Here is a 19,553-nt window from a genome sequence, read left to right as displayed (position 1 = left end):
TAATTAGCACAAAATAATTTGGCCTGGCCCAGTGCACTCTTCAATTAAATCATCCGTTGTGGCCTGTGGAGATGGGACTCCTGCCCGCTATCTGCGGAAAGTTGTTTTTTTAAAAAAAGGACGCTTACTCCGCATTTTTTGTGAGTGTGTGTCTGTGTGTGCAGCTTGACCATTGCCAACTTAATTAGAGTTGGCTTTCATTTTGCGCCGTTGCCTTTCTTCTTGACGCTCTTGCTCCTTTTTTCCTGCTCCAAGGCCTTCGTTTAACTCGGTGTAATGTGGCCGCCATATGGCCAGAAAGGACCCAATTGCAGTGGTAGCGGCAAAACACAATTACACTCGTAGTCGTCTCCTTTTTTGTCATTTTGCTTTTCTAATTTCAGCTCCATTCTTTCAGCTATCCTTTGGACTTTCGTTTTTAACTTGATTGCGATGGTTTAATTTTTTTTCTTATCTATGTAGCTCTGAATGTGGGCGTGGCCCGTGGTAGAATTATGCTCCACGAAATGCAATTATGTAAATGTCCTTGCCAAAGGAATCGAAGTTAATTAGATTGCAAATTGCAAGCCATTCGGCCCCCGGATCCCTGACCCTGTCTGAATGTGGCAAATTGGTTGGCAAGGAATTAGTGGAGCAGCAAATCGGATGGGTTATAAAAATGTCAGCCAGTTATGAAACATAATGAGCTTGGCTCAAGTTAAGCATGAAAAACTGGTTAAGATCAAGTCGAAATGGCCAAAAAGCCAAAAGGAAATGCAGTTAGTTTTAAAATTTTTATTAGTTTTCCCTTTAAAATGTTTAGAAGCAACCAGAGAAAAGGCTTAAAATATAAATAAAACAATATTATTTAAGCCATGTCTAAGTAACTGACAGGCTTTGAATAAAAATTCAGCATGGAAGCTTAACAACATGGAAAATCCTTAAATAAATAAAATAATTGTATGGAAAATATATCGGGTTACGCAAGCAGTAGCTCTCTTCTTTTGGACAAAAATATTTATGCTACTGGCGAAAGTTCACAAAAACATTGTAGAAAAATCAATTACTTTCCCTTTTAAAACTTGACAAAACATCCTTATAATTTGCAATGTCAAGGCACAAAAGTTGCATGGTTTAAAGTTGAGCAATTTCCATTTATCGACCCACGCTCAATTTGTAAACAAAATGGTCTAATTTGTTTATGCAAACCATTTGGCACCTCTAGCGCCACAAGTAACACAACCAAAATATACAAAAATTAAAAATAAAACGGTATTCATATAAATGAAACTATTGGGAAATACGAGAAAGAAAATGAAAATGGCATTTGAAAAGTCTTTGAGATGAATAATGTATTTCTTGATAAACTGACAGCCGGACACAACGAACTGCTTCACATGGAAAAACTCTGTGGGGCCGTCCTAAATGGGAAGAGAAAATCGCATTGCAATTTTCGGATGGAAAATCCAATAGTGGCCTCTGCTAGATATTTAAATAATTCAATTAACTTGATATTTTCCGCATTTTTATGAATTCGTTTTATACGTATTTTTATGATTTTTCGTTGAATATTGTACGGCAATATATGCGGCAGCCGCCTTGTTGACGTCCCGTTTGGTTTATTTTTAAATTCCCTGCTGACGTTTCGTGGTACTGAACGTGTGTATATTTTCGTGTACCGAGTCTTAGGGCGTGGGGCTTCGATTTTAATTAACTTGCAATTAAACGAAATTTATTGGCGCACTTTGATGGTCGTAAATTAGCTACTCGGGATACTTTCAAAATGTCTGCCAGCCGGGTAAATCAATTTCCCCCGATTCCTGGTAAAGGTTGGAAATGTCAGCAAAGAAAAAAGAAGGAAAAGTGGAAACCTTATGTGGAAACTTGCGACACTAACAGCGGTTTTTTCAATTTTTTTTCTCCAGAAATTGAGTGTGAAAGGTGCGAAAAGTGGATCTAAAAGCTGGCTTTGCTAGGATATAGTGTTGAGAAGGATCCACATGTACCTTTGGGTACTATCTTAAAAGTATCTCTAATATGTATTTAATCAATGAGCTTTGATTTAGTTCTGAATTTTATGCAAATTTGTACTATCTTTTCTTATTTTTTAAAGTAAATTTAAGTTTAATCTACTATTTAAACCATTTCTACCAAGTAAAACAGAATAATTGTTTAAATTTCAAGCTTAAATACTTTAATTTTCTTAAGTACAAGGTAACCTTGATATCTTAGAGATTTTCTTTGAACATCACTACCAACAATCACCGTCAAAGTCCATTGGTTTTCCAGTAGCCTCGCCAAATTGGTGATGAAGTGCCACACCCACCCACAATGAAGAAGTCAATCGAGTCACTTAGGCACTGCATGTACTGAGATGCAAAAAAGCGTTGGCCCTAAACCTGGAACCGAGTTTAGCCGTGTACTTTTTGGGTCAGATGCTCGTTTTCTCGTTTCCTTCTCCTTTTTGGCCAAGAGCCAAGCTGATTTAAGGCTTTAACTTGACTCTGCCCGTGCACTTGGACTTGGAGAGAGAGCTAGATTTGCGGCAGGAAGTCTACGATAAGAGAAACGAAGAAATACGGAAATCTTTCCACTCGGCATCAAAAGAAGTCTATTTGTATATTAATGAAGCAGCGGAAGTGGCGGAAGTTTCGCCTAGGTGAGATAAGAGAAATGTGGGGAAAGTAAAGCCATCTCTGATTACTTCCTACATATTAATAGGTAATTTCCGCTAGTGAAATATGTACCTTAATACCCATACATTAGGTGAATAAATTAGGATAAACCAAAACTGGAGCATAAAGGTGTAATATTTTCAATTTAAAAAAGGCTTACAACGGCTGTAAACAAAATGTATAAAATCTTTACCAACAAACTCAATAAATATTTCTCTTTTAAACCAAATTAAAACACGCTCTTAAGTATTTGTTTTGTATTAGCTCTTTGCTTAGGATCTCGTTCAACAAGAAACACTATAATTTATGCCAGTTTTTCTGGCATAAAAACAGAATTCTCTCAACTAAGCGAAGAGCATTGTCAACGCGAGGAGAACCGGAGAGTCCCCGGCAATTCTTCCGCCGGATGAGGCCCCCGAACAGTTGCAGTTTGAACGTTGATCGCGTTGGTTGTGGATTGCTCCTCAGCTGCTCTCAGCTCTTGGGGGAATGTTCTTAGGCCAAGCCAAGCAAAAGTGAAATAAATCTTGCGCGTGATCCAAAAATAACGCCGTGAAAAAATATCTGCAAAAGGGGGACAAAAACAGAGCGCGTGCCAAGTGCTCAAGTGAAAATGTTTACGCGAGGAAGGCACCAAAGTTAATCAGTTCGGAAAAGTAGGAAAAGTTGCCAAAGTGATTTATTTCGAGTGTGTTGCAATCGTTACTGAATGAAAAGGAATCGAAAATATCGTCGATTTATTTGTGCAAACCCACTGAAAGTGACAAATGAAAATATTTGAGCCTCGGCTCTGCCAAAATTGTTTTGCGCATCTATCGGCTAGATCAAAGATTAAAACAAATCAGCCGAAAATTGGTAAATAAAAATATTGAGAAATTCTCAACTCGCATAATTATCGGCAAGGCAACGTACAAATAACCCGTGAAAATTAATTTCCAAAAGAATTTCTGTGTTCGACGAGTATCATGTCGATTTGCATCAATTAATGAATATTTTTCTTCGCCAAAGAAAAAGTTTTAAATTATTAATAAATGTGAAAATATGTCGAGTTTTTTTTTTTTTTGAACTCAACTTATATGAAAATTCTGATATAAATTAAAAAAAAATATTGGATATAAAATTCATAAAAACGGAAAGCAGGAACAGAAAAGAGTGCTGTGTGCCGCGCATAAATATGTTAACATATAAACAAAATAAAACAAAAGGAAAATAAATATTTTGGATATACAAAATAAAATTATTTTGAGCAGATTATCCCACGAGCCGGATTTATATCTAGTTATTTACTAGATAGACGAACAGAATGGATGCTCCAAATTCCACATTTAATACGCAGATCCTTAGATATATCGCTTATTCGAGAGCTTACTACAACGAGACCTTTGCAAAGGCACACAACAATTGTGTAAACAAATTCAAATTATTTGCTTTTGTGTTCCGAGTAACCGAATTATTTAAAAATAAACATTTCACTTAATTTGCGCGATAAAACACTGCACTGCCGCCCACCGCCCACCGCCCACTGGCGGAGTGCACAATTTTTGTGTGTGTTTTTCGCGAGGGAGGCTAAAAATAAATCTCATAATTCGAAATAATTCGGCCCGATCTCTTGCATTTAGCCGGGGTTTGTTGAACTTTTTGTCGCATTTGTGCATTTGCCCAATTCCAAATGTTGTTTTCTGCAAGTTGGCTAAAATTAGTTGCCACTAATTTGTTGTTGTTTGTGTGCGCGTACTTTATAGTTGTCATTTGGTTTCGCGTGTCACAAGTGACAGCTTTCAATGCGTCTACATTTCTGTGCTAATTATGCAAATTTTGCTCTGTGTCCGAGGGATATACAATGCTGTTTTTCAGGGGTGGCTAAAGGGTGTTGCGGTGGGGGGGCTTAACCCACGGGACCCCTGCCGCTACGTGGCCATTTGCATCACAAAAGCGTTGGAGGAACTCTCGCCGGAATTGTTACAACGCTGTTGGAATATAATTTATGACACTGTCACATCTGGTTTGAAACTATGTCGAAAGTGTTTCGCTATCGATTACGTTGCTTATGGATTAGGATACCTTTTCGAAACCTATTAAAAGTTTATTCAGGATGGCAGAGCACTCCCTGGGTTCAGCGGTAGTGAATATTAAAGACCGAACGAATGGGCTCGTCTAAAGAGTATGTGGATTTCATAGAATTTCTCTGGGATGACACTGAAATAAGTGCTAGCCACAAAAATACTTTGTGTTCATGGCGGCACACCAATTGACCCACAAATTGTGTGCTTCGGTAATCGAAATGCCAACTGCTCAGCTGAGTGACTTCATCAGCGAAAGAAAAGCATTCTTCGAATTGTTTTGACCAAGACAAGTGGACCGGCAGAAAATAAGTGACTTCGCGACAGAATAATCCAAATCAAATCACTTTACTTAAATTCCAATTGCACTTTTCCCTGATTTTGCCTTCCAACTCTCTTGTGTTTCTCTAGTTTTCCCATTTTCCTTTTGGTGCAGTTTCCTCTTCGCCAGCTGCCAGCTGCCAACTAGCAATTAGCAAGTTTTTCTTGCGATTCCGCTTTTATTTTCGCAAATTCTTCTATTTATTTATTTTTGCCTTTGGTGACGACATTTCGTGGAGTGCGCGGACAATGCAGTCGAAATTCCGTGAATATTTTTGCTCATTCGTTTTTATTTTTAAGCACTTGATGTTTATTTTGAACGCTGTTCATTTTGTTTAAATTTGCATTGACGCCGAGTTTCTATTCCCCTGTGTTATTTATTTTTTATTAGAACCATTTGAAGTGCAGGTATTTGTGGAACTAGCATTTGCACGGTTGTTTTTAGTTTTTTTTTGTTTTCCCCTTAAAATTGCATACCGACAGCTGTCTTAATTTACTTTCACTTAGTGGAAACGTTAAGCCGTGTGAATGCCAAGAAAAAAGGCACAGAAATAGCATTGAATTTCCATTTCATTTCGCTCTAAAAATACGAAAAAGCCATAACAGATAGTCGTGTTGACTCAATTAGCTTCCCTGCGAGTTGGTTGGTGGGCGAATTTATGAGAGGTCTGCCCAAGTGCTCGGAAAAACTCCACTTCGGCAGCGTTTTTTCCGTTTTCCACTCCTAGCGTTTAGCAAGAGGTCAATTTTATGTTCACAGCCAATGTACCTTGACATTTATGTGAGTGTTTCTTTCTGATGCAAACATCCACAAACATATATGGCTACAACCTCTGCACACATAAGGTCGAAGAAAAAAAATGTAATAAATAACGAAATCATTTTAAAAGATTTTTTATTATTCTCTAGGTTGTTTGCCATTTGGTGATGCCCTAAAATCAGCGTTATGGCTCTTTTCGCAAGGCAAGAAAATAAGGAAAAATATGATTTATATTCACATTTATTTCTGTTTGGGATTTAAATAATATTCAACATTTATACCGGCTTATTTATCTATATTCTATTAATAAATTGGGTGATGTATACAAGTGATTCTAAGTGGAATGTTTAAAAAACAATTTTCTGACACAATTTTGTATCTTTTAGCTAGACTTTTTTAAGGGATTTATATGTTATAATATTTTCATTATCTACTTTAGATACACTATCTTAAATCCAATAAAGCTTTTTTTTAAATTATTAATATTACTGAATAGCTATATCTCCTGAAGGGCATTCACTTTTCAGCATCCCATATCTTCCTTCGTATTTATTTTTGTTCTTTCTTAAAATGTTCTAGTTCTTTTTAGTTTGTTATTATTGTGAAAAATGCTTTTAGTGTGTCAGTGCTTTGTGATTATTTTGATATACATTCACGACACATTCAAAGTTCCCGCACACACATGGGCCCAGCGTGTTTTCCCCTCCCCTTTCTACGCCACTGGGTCTTTTCTTAGCGGACTCGTAAAAAAACATTCCTTTTCATTTTTAGATTTTGCATTTGCTTTACTTTTATAGCGAATTAGCTCACTTCGCTGGCGTTTCGACATAAATCGAGATGGAGGCGAAACAGAGGAACCTAATTGAATTTTCATTGGTGTTTTCGGTTTTATGATTAATCGTCATGGGAAATCTTTCGTTATGGATGTTACGGCTTTTCCATTCGGAGGCTCTTTGTTTACGTTACGCAAATGTGGAAACTACACGCCACTAAATTCTGAAATCATTTGCCATATGTCAGGACATGAATGACGGACGTTTGTTCGTCATCCCATATTTGTTAACAATATTCGTATTGCATTCGGCATGGAAATCCCTCGAATAGAGAGTCGCAAGCTCCTTTCATTTCGTTCCTATTCACTTCACTTCGATCGAATCGATTTGACAAAGTCAAAAGCCAAAAGGCATTCATAACTAATGGGCCACTATAAATAAATGACTTCCAACGTTCCATGGAAAGTCTTAAAATAATATTTGAAATTCTGAAAATGAACAGCACATTGATTTGGTGCCGCACACAGAAGAAGGGCATGTCAATTGGAAAATGCAGTAGAAGTATGGAAACTTAGAGATGACTCAATCAGAATCTATTCTGATGGGTGAGAGTACATTTCAATGAATATTTGAATAGTTCTGTTGAGTTTTTTGTATTTTTAGAAGAATATTTATTCACATATAGGGGATTTCTATTTTCCCATTAAAATAATAAGAAAATAAAACAATATAAAACCCGTTTAAAAGTGTCACAATAAACATGTTAAAGCTGACCCTTCTAAAGTAAACAAAACTTTCACAGAAAGAAACAATCACAGAATAAGGGAACAACTTGTTAAAGAAAAATTAAAGAATAATGAAATTGTTGGACGCCGACTTCAGTTTACTTAGTGTTTTTCACCCACATTTTCTTTGTGTTTTTCTTCTGGCATACAAAGTTTTGACACACAAAAGGAGAAGTGAAAACTTTCGCAGCAAATGAAATACGGAAAAAACGCGAGGCCTGGACAAAAGAACATGCTAAACATCGCAAGTAAATAAAGTGGCAAAAAACTATTTAAGACGCTCAAGGAAACTCCATGTAAATACGGTGTCCGGAAAATGTGAGCGATTCGGATTTGGACACAACAAAGAAGGCAACAAACTGCAAAAAGAAAAACAATTAGTAATTCGGGAAAGCTGACGGAATGTGAAAAGTTTGCAAGGACTAAAATTAATACAGAAAGGAGCAGCACAAAGCAGGACAATCCCGACGGGGCAGAAAGCAAAGCCATGAAGTTTCGTTTGGCAGCATTTTGGCTATTTTTGCTGACAGTTGGCGGCAATCACAAGCAATTAAGCCATGATTGCGCTGGGAGCATGGCCATGGCGATGGCCTCAACTGAGCAGCGGCATACAGGAAATGAACTGGAAAATGCACTGAAATTGCGTGTAACCTCAAAGCAAACTCGGTTTATTGGGGACATCACGACAACAGCTCATCCGGATAGCTCAACCGCCACTCTCGCCACCAGCACCGCCGCATCCACAGCCGGCAGATTGATTGGCCATCATGCGATGCGGCGAGCCAAGGCCGTCACTCCATCGTCCCCGGATTTGGAGCTGTATTTCAGGGAGACAATGGCACAGCTCTTTGCCAGCGATGAAACGCCCAGTGGCGTGGCAAGTGACAATCCCGTGGCCTCATCATTGGCCACAGATCCCAGCCGCGGCGAAGCAACAACCACACATCATCCGGGACGCCGACATGTGGTGCCCGACAAGTTGCAGTACACCAAGGAGATCCAGGTGAAGCAGGGCCGCCTTATGGGCATCACCCGTCGCTTTCAGGTGACCAGCGGCCTCAAAGAGGTGGACCAATACCTGGGCCTGCCCTATGCAGAGGCGCCCACTGGCAGTCGACGCTTTATGCCGCCAGGTGAGAATTTAGTAACATTAAATTTCTAACAGAAAAAGATAAATATACAAAATTATTATTAAATAATGACCTAAACATATTAATATATTTAAACCTTAAGTTAGAATTATAAAACCCTACTAATAAGCTCTCATTGTTGGACTTTTGTTTACTACAATAGAATAACATAGATCCTCTAGGCGTTTTGCCAGCTAAATGCGAACATGTGTACATATTTAATATTTGATTGTTTATTTATAAATACACCGCCTTTTCGTATGAAATATTTCAACGAAATGTAGGCGAAACAATAAACAATAATTTGATTGTTTGGTCCGCTTTCTATTGTTCCTAAATCCAACTAAAGGTGTCAGTTCTATTGAAGTAACTACATACAAATTATGAGAATAGTATTTAAAGTAAGTGGCGGGGTGATCCCCTTTTGCAGTTAAGGGCACCACATGAGCTGGGAAAATCCTAGCTATTTGGACCTTTCGCCGAAGGCAGGCAGCCGGCACTATTTGTGACCGCAAATATGATGGCAAATTGCCACTTTGCAGCACCCAAAAAACCTCTGAGCCCGAGAGCCCGAGAGCCCCAAAACCTGAAAGTGGAGCGAGCGGTGAGGGGATTTTCGGAAAGCGGCGGACACTCCTTGGAGCTGCCGACACATGCCGGCCGCATTCCGCCTGGTGTCCGTGTAAGAACATCCTGCTGGTCCTGGGTTCCGGGGATGCTGCTGGGGCACTTAGAATTTAGCCTGCAATTTAGGCAATTATCGTCGGAGCTGGCCCGGCATTAGGCTCTCAAAACCTGACATGTGCCCTCTCCAACACACCGATCCGGCAGGATGTCGGGGCTTAAGGCACGTCCTCCCTGTCCCTGTCCCTGTCCCTGTGTGACTGTGTGTTTTCTGTCCCGAATGGCTATTATTATTGCAGCTTGTTTTTACAAGGATTGCAATGTAAATCCAAGCTGGCCATAGTTTGCTCATTCATTCGATTCCTGGCCATATGCCGGGCGATTATGTTTCGGGTCTTGTACATGAATATTTTGCTTGTTTAATTAAGAATGGGAATTGCTATTATTATATGTGTTTTTAATTTGTTTATCTAAACATGATTCATGTGGGCAGTGGCAATTGTTCTGGGAGATTTGTGGTCGCCAAGCTGCCACCAAGCAGCCAGAGTTTGGTGCTTTGTCCTGCTGTTTTCGCCATAAACAGGCCGCAGTTCCAACTGTTCGCACCACAACTTCCTCCTTGCCACATGGTTCTCTAGTTTCATTTATTCTACACTCAGAGAAGGGTATTTCGTTCCTCAAATAACTACACACTACCCTTATATCGATATTTTCTGTCTCTTGTAGTTCAAAACTTGTTAGTTTCAACTGAATACTTCGAGTGCAAGCCAAGTGTGGCATAGGAGCATGGCTTTGCATTGCATTACGTAAAGACAATAAATTAACACGCCCCGGGGGCTGTCGAAAGTGTTGCCCGCGATTTGTGTGTGAGTTTCCAGTTGCAGCTTTCAGTTTGCACTCCGCCGTTTGTCGCACTGAGTTTATTGAGCACTTGAGGGCCGTGCACTCAATCCGAGCGGACAGCAGCGGCAACACATCGCAGCAGCAACAGCAACTGGAGACAGGCGGCGACGCCAAATTTGTCAGGGGAAGTTGTTGGCTGTGTGCGGCGTTGCAAACATGGCAGCGGCAGTCGCTGATGCCGATACAAGTTGCCTTGAAACTCGCCGCGCAAATATCAGCCAATGCAAATATGCTCACGTTGCGTATGCGTAATGTGTGGGGGATGCCTGTCAAAGCGGAGGAGGACATTCCAACCCGTATGCAAACAGAGTCCTGTGGGTTTTGTTTGTGCACAGCAACCGAACAAATATAGCATACATTGCTTTCGGTCCGCGCTTTCTATTCCCATTGGAGCTTCGCCTCTCCTTTCGCCTGTTGCGAAATTTATTAATAACAAAATGCAAATAATGTTCACATCCGGATATTGGATACGAGTCCCCCCCTAACGCTTGGAGTTTGCTCTTTTCTTCGCATTTTTATGGCACAATAACGCGTCAAAATGAAATTTCTCTGCCGCGAATGTGTCAAAGTGTAAATGTTGCATATTTTCGAGGCAACAAAATTGAAATCGGTATTGATTTGCGGGGGACTTCCCCCCTATATTTGATGAATAAACTTGTTTGAATTTAAATTTCGTGGCAGTTGTTGAAGTTGAATCAATTATCGCGTGTTAATGCTGTTATTGAGTTGACTGAACCCAAAGCCGCACGCACCCAGAGCATGCTCGATTATGCAATAATATTTTCAATCATCTCGGTCTGATTGAAGCCACTTAATTTGCCTAAGCCCCAGCATCTACGGATCGATCGTAATCCAAATAACCGCAAAACAAGCTGAAGCCGTAACAATGTGGTGTCAAAATTCGTAAGCGACTGGCAGCCACTCAACCCATATGGATGTGCAGCTGCCTTTCCCTGACTGCTCCCAACCGCAGAGCAGGGACCAAGGAGTGGGTCTTGCATGCAGTGACCGGAATCCGAACTAACTTGACCCAATCGCGGTTGACCATTCACCAAAGATTCTCCGCATCTGAGAGCACGGTTTGACGTTAACTGCAACACCAAAGCGTAACCGCAGTCAACTTGGCCACGAATCGGATTCGAAATCGAAATCGAAATCGGATCCGGACAGGACCAAACACTGTACCGAGCCACGAGTGTCCCTTGGTCTCCGATGGCACTTGTGTGCAGGATGTGTGGTGTGTGTGTGTGCTTGCTTGTTTATGGCGTTTTCAAGTGCCTGTTGACCGTGTTACATAAATACGGAATTGACTTTTTGGCCACACAGCTCTCCCAAAGCAATCGAATGGCTGCGAAACGGAGAGGCGACAGGAAATAGCGCAATGTGCTTGGCCACAATGGGTTAGGGGGTCATTTTTTATGCCTCTTCGCCTTCTTCGTTCTTATTGAATTTGCAAAAGAATGTGTGCGGAATGCAAAAGAAATTAATTCACGTAAACATAAGTTGTTCCTATAGATAGCCTAAACCTAAATAAGATTAAATTGAAGAAATCTCTATTAGTTTTTAGTTTACAATCTCAATTTAAGTATAAATCACAGGCCTTAAATTATGTATGTTTAAGCTCCAGTTCATAAGCTTGATTATTTCCTCTACATTTTTAAACCATAAATGAATATGTCCCTTTTCAGGTGCCCCCTTGCCTTGGCAGGGCCTAAAGATAGCCCGTCACCTACCACCGGTCTGTCCTCAAAAGTTGCCGGACATCCCGCCCCATGGCAGCGGTAACATGTCTCGCGGCCGCCAAAAACACCTGAGTCGTCTGCTGCCCTACCTGCGAACGGAGAGCGAGGACTGCCTGTACCTCAACCTGTATGTGCCGCACGATGGTGAGTCCTTGGGATAAATTAAATTCGCTAAAAGCGATGTAAAAATTAAAGGTGTGGGCTGAGGACATTCAACGAGGGCTTTTTCTCTTTCATTTCTTAGAAACTCTGAGTGCCCCCAAGCAGTATGCCGTTCTGGTTTACCTGCACGGCGAGTCCTTCGAATGGAACAGTGGCAATCCGTATGATGGATCAGTCCTGTCAAGTTATGGCGAGGTGATTGTGGTGACCGTCAACTACCGCCTGGGAGTGCTGGGTGAGTGCCCGTGGGTATTTGAGATTTTTTTCATCCATTTAACCAGAGGAATTGGTTGATTCGATAATTAGGTTTCCTGCGGCCCAGCATCGATGCCCACAATATAGCCAACTATGCCCTGCTCGATCAGATAGCAGCCCTTCACTGGATCAAGGAGAACATCGGTGCCTTTGGCGGCGACAATTCGCGCGTCACGCTTATGGGACACAGCACGGGAGCGGCGTGTGTCAATTATCTAATGGTATCGCCGGTGGCCTCAGGTGAGTGGGATGCACTTCAGCCGAAATAACTCGATTAGAAGCCACTTCGGTCTATTACACTCGCCGCAGGTCTCTTCCATCGCGCCATCCTAATGTCCGGATCCGCCATGTCCGACTGGGCCGCCAGCAATCAGTCGCTGCAATTGACCATGCAAATAGCCCATGCCCTCGACTGTCCGCTCAACGAGCACGTGGAGGCGGAGGACGATGATGTCCTGCTCGATTGTTTTCGCCATCGTCGGTGAGTAGTCCTAGACCAATTGAATTATTTAGAGCCGACAACAAGCGCATCAGCGATATGGGGGAGCATTATAAACAGCCATAATGCCCGCTAATGCTGGGAGAAATGTGGAGGTTGCAATATCAGTTTATTTCACTTGATTAGGTCATAGAATGCTCGAGATGATTGTCCATTAATACCTTTATAATAGGTATTGTAATAGTTTCTCTGGAGATATAATTCGGTAGATGAATTACAGGGACTCATCTCTTCACTTAGTTCAATTTGTGGCGAATTCGAATTCGTCAACTTCATTATCGCGGCCATCTTCATCTAAATAGTGTCCTTTGTCATCTGTCCAGGACACTGATTCAGTTCGTCTGGCCAACGGAATTTGGAGGCTTTGTGCCCTGCCTAATGATTCGGTTAAATTTACGAGTTTGATGCGCCACGATGCCAATGGGGCGTTAAGTCCTTTATACCCCCACCCATACAGGCCACAGAACCTTGACTAATCACGCATAATGTTGATGTCGATGCCTGGGCATTTGCATGGCGATTACCAGTAATCTTCCGTGTCCACTTTGACCTAGCTTGCTCCCGAAAAAGGGGCGGAAGAACGCCCATTGAGTAGGTGATGGATGGCCGTACTTCAACTTAATTACTTTTTAATTGATTAATTTGTCAAGTTTAAGTAAAGGCCCTTCGAGTTTAAGTAGGAAAGCATTTTTAAGGGTCCTTTTCCAAAATGTATATCTATTTTCTTTACAATTTTACAAAGTAATCTATGGAAGGTCATAAATAATATTCAACATTAAATAATTATTACAAACATCAGCTAATTAAATGCCTGATTAGTATATTTATTGCTGCTTATTGAGCTCGGTTTTAATTTTAACTAAATATATATCGATTAATATTTGACAGTTAGTCATTAGGAGAAACATTTAAAGCTTAATTGCTGAACAAATACTCAATAAAACTTTAATTATCATTTAAATTCCACAAGTAAAATTTAAAACTCTTGTAATTATTCCTCTCTTATGCTGACTATGTAATTGAGAAACCTATATCCTTGTGACTTACAATTTTTTTGCGCAATTGCATCAACATAGTTAAGTAATTACAGCTTACAATCCTGTAATTTATACCAATATTATCATTGAGGCACCCGATAAAACACCAGTAGTATCTCTCACTAAAATGTATTTACATTTCATATTCATTGCACGCATTTCAGCGGCTTAACCCATCAGAATACCCAGGCTCCCTCCCTTCCATTAAAGGACTCGCCACAAAAAACGCCTGAAAACCAACCCGACGAGACTTAAATGCATTTTTTTATTTAGCAGAATTCTGTGCTTGTGTGTGTGTGTTGGTCTTCATTTGTATGCGTCGCTCACAGCACAAGGGAGAAAACTAAAAAACAATTTGCATACAAAATGAAAAAAAAGGCGCATGTAACTAAATATGTAAAACTAAATCAACAACGGCACAATAATAGTAATTATGTTAATTATGCCAACTCGCACTCACAAGCAGCCTCCAAACAAACACAATAATGCAACAGTCGGTTGTGTTTGTATAAAAAGTTTATACTTGCTTTCATGTCCCTAATACAAATTGGCACAGTAACTTGAAGATCCAAGCCAAAACTTTGGCTGAAGCAAACTCTTGGTGTAATGCAAGTGGAGTACAAGGAATAGCATAGGCTCTACTGTCTAATTTCTTTGGTTATTTATCAGAAACTCTTTATATTTTAATAAATATTTCCTTAAAACAGAATCTTGTAACTCTAGTATTTTAGTATCTAGTAGAACTTATGAATTATTTTCATGCAATAAATTCTATCATATTTATTCAATTCTTCCTTTAAGGAAATAAGTGTCGCACACGCTTACGATTTCCCTTAATTATTAACCCTAATCCTTTTCTTAAAGCTAAGTCCTCGAAGATAGCAGAAATACCCTCACAGAAAAGTTTATTACAGAATATTTTAATGAATGAGCTAAGCTTTGGTTTGAGCCTGAGAATTGCAGCCTCGTGTGGCAGCTTACTTAAATAACTGAGGGACTGAACGAGTGTGTGTGTGAGCGAATGAGTGAGTGGGGCCTGAGTGGCATGGGTGTGGAGTGGGGCGGGAGCGAGTGTTAAATGAATGCAATGAATTATGCATGAATTACTGAGCAAATGTGCTCATCGCTTTTCCTACAAAGGCACACAGCTCATACACTCTCAGGCCGGGGCCAGCTCTAGCCACGGAAATACAAACAGGTAACAACTACTTGTGCAAGCTAACCATGGAGAGCCATGGTAGCATTTGTTTAACCCACTCTCACACACACTCACTCACACAGACGAACATAAGCCTGTGTCTCTTCTGGGGCTTAGGCATTCTAAATGTTTAATAGAACTTTTCCCCTAAATCCTGCCCATTGATTCGAATGTGTGCTTTTGCAACTTGCTAATTTATTCAAATTATTTACCCATTGCCTTGGTCTAATGTGTTTGCCTGCCAAACAGGACCTGTGATCTTTATTTACTTCTGGCCGAGTTTGTAACAATATTGATTTGCATAGAAAATAGCAGTTGTTCAGATTGCATACCTGACCCTAAAATGAGCAATTAGTTTCGATTTCTACCTGTTGTACATCAACATATTCTGTCTGTTTGTACAAATATTTTGATAAGCTGATTACTGCATACAAGTTTTGGTGACTATTACAGGAATTTTCGCAAGGAGACTATAGGAATTTGAGCTGCCAGTCGGATGCTATTTAAGCTGATTGTTTCTAAACACAGGAATTAAATGAAATATTTGTACTGAAATATTCATGATTTGCAACATTTAATATATACTTTTTAGATCCCTGGCGAATGCAAAATCCATTTTTTGTGTACTTAAGCGTCTTAACAATACAACAGAGAGGGGAGTTAGTGAAATGGCCATATCGAGTATACGCCGTGCTGGCCCACAAATAATCCACAGCCTTGGCAGCGCCTGCGCTCGCTCTGTGGCAGTGGAGCACTCGTAATTGACAAAATAAAAAGCCGAAGCATATTAAAAATTCATTAAATAGAAAGCAGGCAGATGCAGACAGTTTAAGCTGGGCCAGAAATACAAATACCAACTAATGGCAAACTAGAAACAGGGCTAAACTGGGGCATAATAAATGCTCGGATTGCCTGCACAGGACTCGCAGCCAGTTAGCAAGGAGTATGTGTTTCGCCAAGTAGCTACATGCAGCCTTAAGAAGACCATCAATCTTCGTTCCTGCCACCAGCACACTGACAAATTGTGCATCCGATGTGTCTGTGTATCTGAAGCAGGGCCACAACACACAATATATAGAGAGAAATCGCACATATTGTGTGTCTAACGAGTTAATCGCAGTTGCAGCTCAACTTGTGACAGTTTTGCACCAGCCGAGCTAATAAGAAACAACAACGATTCAGCACTAAACTCTCTCTTACCCCTCATGAAAATCATAAATCACACAGCAGCGACAACGACAGCGATGAAGAGGTTTACCCCAAGTCACGGCACAACTTTCCCGGGAAAGCTGCCCGCCCGAATTGTTTCAGCTTTCACAAATTGTCAAAGTCAGGCAAAACACAAGCTCACGTACCGTTGGCCTTGCGGTGCAGACTTGGGCAATAAACTTGGGCATGTGTCGATAGCCAGCCAGGAACCAGAAGCCAGGATGACCAGTCGAGTAAGGAACATGGACCACAGAGCTTGACTGCACCAAGAAAAACGATCAAAACCTTTTTTATGACTTCAAGAAAGGTTTATAAACGAACCGAAACACAAATTCGGAATTTATTAAAGAACACTACTGCTTGTTTGCTACTAAATTTTATTTATTTATAACACTTTAAATAAAGTAAAATTAGAGGAATAGGAGTTTCTTGCTGTGTAACATTCTTGCTCGATTTTTTGCGACTTTGGCCAAGTTAAACTCCTTTAAAGTGCAACGAAGCTTTATTTGGACTTGAGAGTGTTTGATGGCATTGCATCGATGGCTGCATTCAGCATTCAGCTTAAATGGATTACGATAATGTCTCCTCTTCAGTGGGATTCCAAGGTGTTGAGTGAATTAACACCCACCACCATACACACCCACCCACAGACAGATGGCAATTTTGGGGATTTTTTCCAGCTTAGCATGTGAATGGATGCCAGGAATCCCTGGCATCGTTTCCAATTGAATTTTCCCCCTTTGGAGCTGCTTTGACTTACTGAGAGGACTGAATGATTAAGTGGGTTCTTGGTTCTTAATTTACCGGCATGCCATTCCCCAGCAAAGGTGGACCGAAATATTATGACAATGCGAACTGAGGTTGGTCGAAGGTTATGCCAGCCTGAGTATGCAGAATGTGAAATTTGAATTTCTACTACTTCTGCCTCAGCTGGTTTATTCCTGGTCTGCATTTTTCAGATAACAATTGTCCAACTCGGGCAACCAAAATATTCCAGATTCTCGTTTTACCTTTTTCCCTCCACTCTGGTCGGGTTTGGTTTTATTTTTTGGTCGGTCCTTTTCTTAATTTGTGCCAATTTCTGTACCATCGACACTTCAGTCGGAGCTTTGGCATGTGGATTTTTATGCAAACTATGCCAGAAATTGCACCCAACTGAACCATTTCGCCACTGCAATTTTGTATCAATACACGGGATGGGGCCACGGGGGTGGTCCAATCGAAGGCCAAAAGAGCTAGTCAAGCGGCTGAAAAAAGAGCAAAAACCGTAAATATTGCACCGAACGGAAATGCTTTGCAGGAGCAGGAGCAGCAGCAGCAGCAGCAGCAGCTTCAGAGATCGTTGGAGCAATGCTATATGTGTGCTGATTGTATTTCATACACACGTAGCATTTTTATGTCGGTCCCCGGGTGCTCTCCCCTGTTTGTATATATAAATACGAGTGTAAATCTGCACGAGTGTGCGTCTGGGAATTGGTTTGCATTGCGGCTCTATTATGGCGTTGAATGGGGGAAAAAATACTTTACGAAAAATGTCATAACTACAGGATGTAGGGGGCGAGTCCCACTGATAAGAGCACAGACGTTGATGGGAAGGCATTCAGATGCTGGGGATGTAAATTTGAATATGTGTAAATGGGAAATCATTGCGAAATATATGGTATAAATATAGGAGTTGTTCGTAATGCTCTTATTACCTTTTGTTGGGTTTGTTAGCAAAGATATCTCCCTTTACCAGCTAAGTTCAAGCGGAGGTATTACCTAGTTTGACTTCCTGAAGTTATGTTTGGTCTGTAAAAAATAGATATCAGGGATAAATGGAAGTACAAACTTGTTTTATAAGCCCAAAGGGTAAATTTTAAAATACAATTGAAATGTCCAAAGCTAATGTCTTGAAAAATTGAATTTATTTTATCAGCAAAATATTTTTACTAGTGGATTTAGTTACTGTTACATGTTTTTGAGCTGCCTGTGAGGCTTGCCACTGATGGTCCTCTTAATTTTCTGCGGAGTAATTTCGCAATGCCCTAAAGACCATATGTGTATCATGCTGGCCATCTCATTGGCTTTATGTGGGCCACGTGTGAGTCCTGGCCAGGATGTGTACGTGCCGGGGAGTGTCCGTGTCCGGCAACGAACGAATCGCACATAAAATTTATTAGAAATTTCAAATCAAAGTGAAAAGTGACCGCTGTCAGCCGGCTGAGCCGCCGCAATCCCAGAAGCAGTCGGGGATCACGGAATATTTATATATATATATACATCCATCCATCCAGCGTACTTTATACCCATCCGTTATACGTTCGTAAGACCTTTTAACGCATTTTGTCCCGTTTCTTGTTTCTTTGCAGCTACCAGGATATCTTGCACATACCAACGACGCTCACACAATTTTCAACATCATTGGGTCCAATTGTCGATGGACATGTAATACCAAATCAACCGTACAAGGTCATGGGGCATTATACGGAGCACTTCAGCCGGTTTGTTAAGCAATTCCCTCCCCATCTGAATCCACATCCATTGGCGATGCCAATGCCTTTCCCTTAACCTAAACCTTTTGCCAATTCCTCTGCGTTTGATATTTACTGGCGGACCGTGCTTTGGGGAGCTGTCAAACATTCCTTTTTTTTTCTCCTCCGTTGGGTAGACAGCTCACCGGACTATTTATTGTGCGTTACTTGATTAGACGTCTGGTATTTCTTTTTCGATCCGTGCGTTTGGCCTCAGGTGAAGTCAAATCGTCTGTGAAAATCGAGGCTTGGGCTGGCCATTTAACACGGTAATTTTGCGTTGGCGTTGGCTCAGCTATCATTGAGCAAATTACGGCTCTAATGTCACTTGTTGTTGGCTCAAAGCAGCGAACGAAAAACAATGCTCTCAACACCCGTTTGGTGTTATTTTTGGGCCTTGGTCCATTCCTGGCATATCCCCAAGCGATATTTGCGGAACGAAATTGGGTTCAGTTGCGGTCAAGCTGAAGGTGAAACATTAAAGGACATCGAGTCTGCACAGAAAATAAACAAGTCGATATGCCCAAGAAAGCCTATGGAAACCGACTCCCCTTAAGAGAAATTCCTAGCTCAAACTTTTCTCCGTGTAGCCCCATAAAATTCAATAAGCCCCAAAACAAATAATAGGCAGGTCGCATCAAAGAGCTACTTTGAGGGATTGGGCCTCGTTGCCCCCTGGTAAATTACACCCATCCATCAATCAATTGGGCAACAAGTAATAACTCAACTCCTCGCAGGACTCTTCCGCCATCCGGCACTCGCATTTCCCCGGAGGACATTAGGGCACGTGCTGCTTAGCCATTCAGTCAACCTAACACGGTATAATCTAATAAAATGCGTGATTAATTTGATTTTAATTGTTATCCTTTTGCAAGTCAAACGTGTTTGACACGCAATACCGGGAAAAATAGAATAATAGCTGCCAGGA

At 40.8% G+C, this 19,553-nt stretch overlaps 1 protein-coding gene across 4 annotated transcripts in view; it reads left to right on the top strand.

Moving 5' to 3' along the window:
* Nlg1 (Neuroligin 1) overlaps positions 1-19,553 on the top strand; it is a 101,236-nt gene that overhangs the window by 58,587 nt on the left and 23,096 nt on the right. Inside the window, exons 1-7 of one of the 4 annotated variants that reach the window (XM_017180454.3) lie at positions 3,090-3,169; positions 7,507-8,486; positions 11,699-11,896; positions 11,997-12,149; positions 12,221-12,409; positions 12,479-12,650; positions 18,464-18,595. In XM_017180454.3, coding sequence (XP_017035943.1) covers positions 7,841-8,486; positions 11,699-11,896; positions 11,997-12,149; positions 12,221-12,409; positions 12,479-12,650; positions 18,464-18,595 — 1,490 coding nt within the window. In that variant the 5' untranslated portion in view covers positions 3,090-3,169; positions 7,507-7,840. Of the gene's footprint in view, positions 1-3,089; positions 3,510-7,506; positions 8,487-11,698; positions 11,897-11,996; positions 12,150-12,220; positions 12,410-12,478; positions 12,651-18,463; positions 18,596-19,553 lie in introns of those variants that run through there. The other 3 variants (XM_017180453.3, XM_017180452.3, XM_070287030.1) reach the window with 3 other exon arrangements.

This window comes from Drosophila kikkawai, chromosome 3R (assembly GCF_030179895.1).
Source record: "Drosophila kikkawai strain 14028-0561.14 chromosome 3R, DkikHiC1v2, whole genome shotgun sequence".
NCBI lineage: Eukaryota > Metazoa > Arthropoda > Insecta > Diptera > Drosophilidae > Drosophila > Drosophila kikkawai.
Note: the sequence above shows the minus strand (reverse complement) of the source record. Positions and strands in the feature narration are given on the sequence as shown.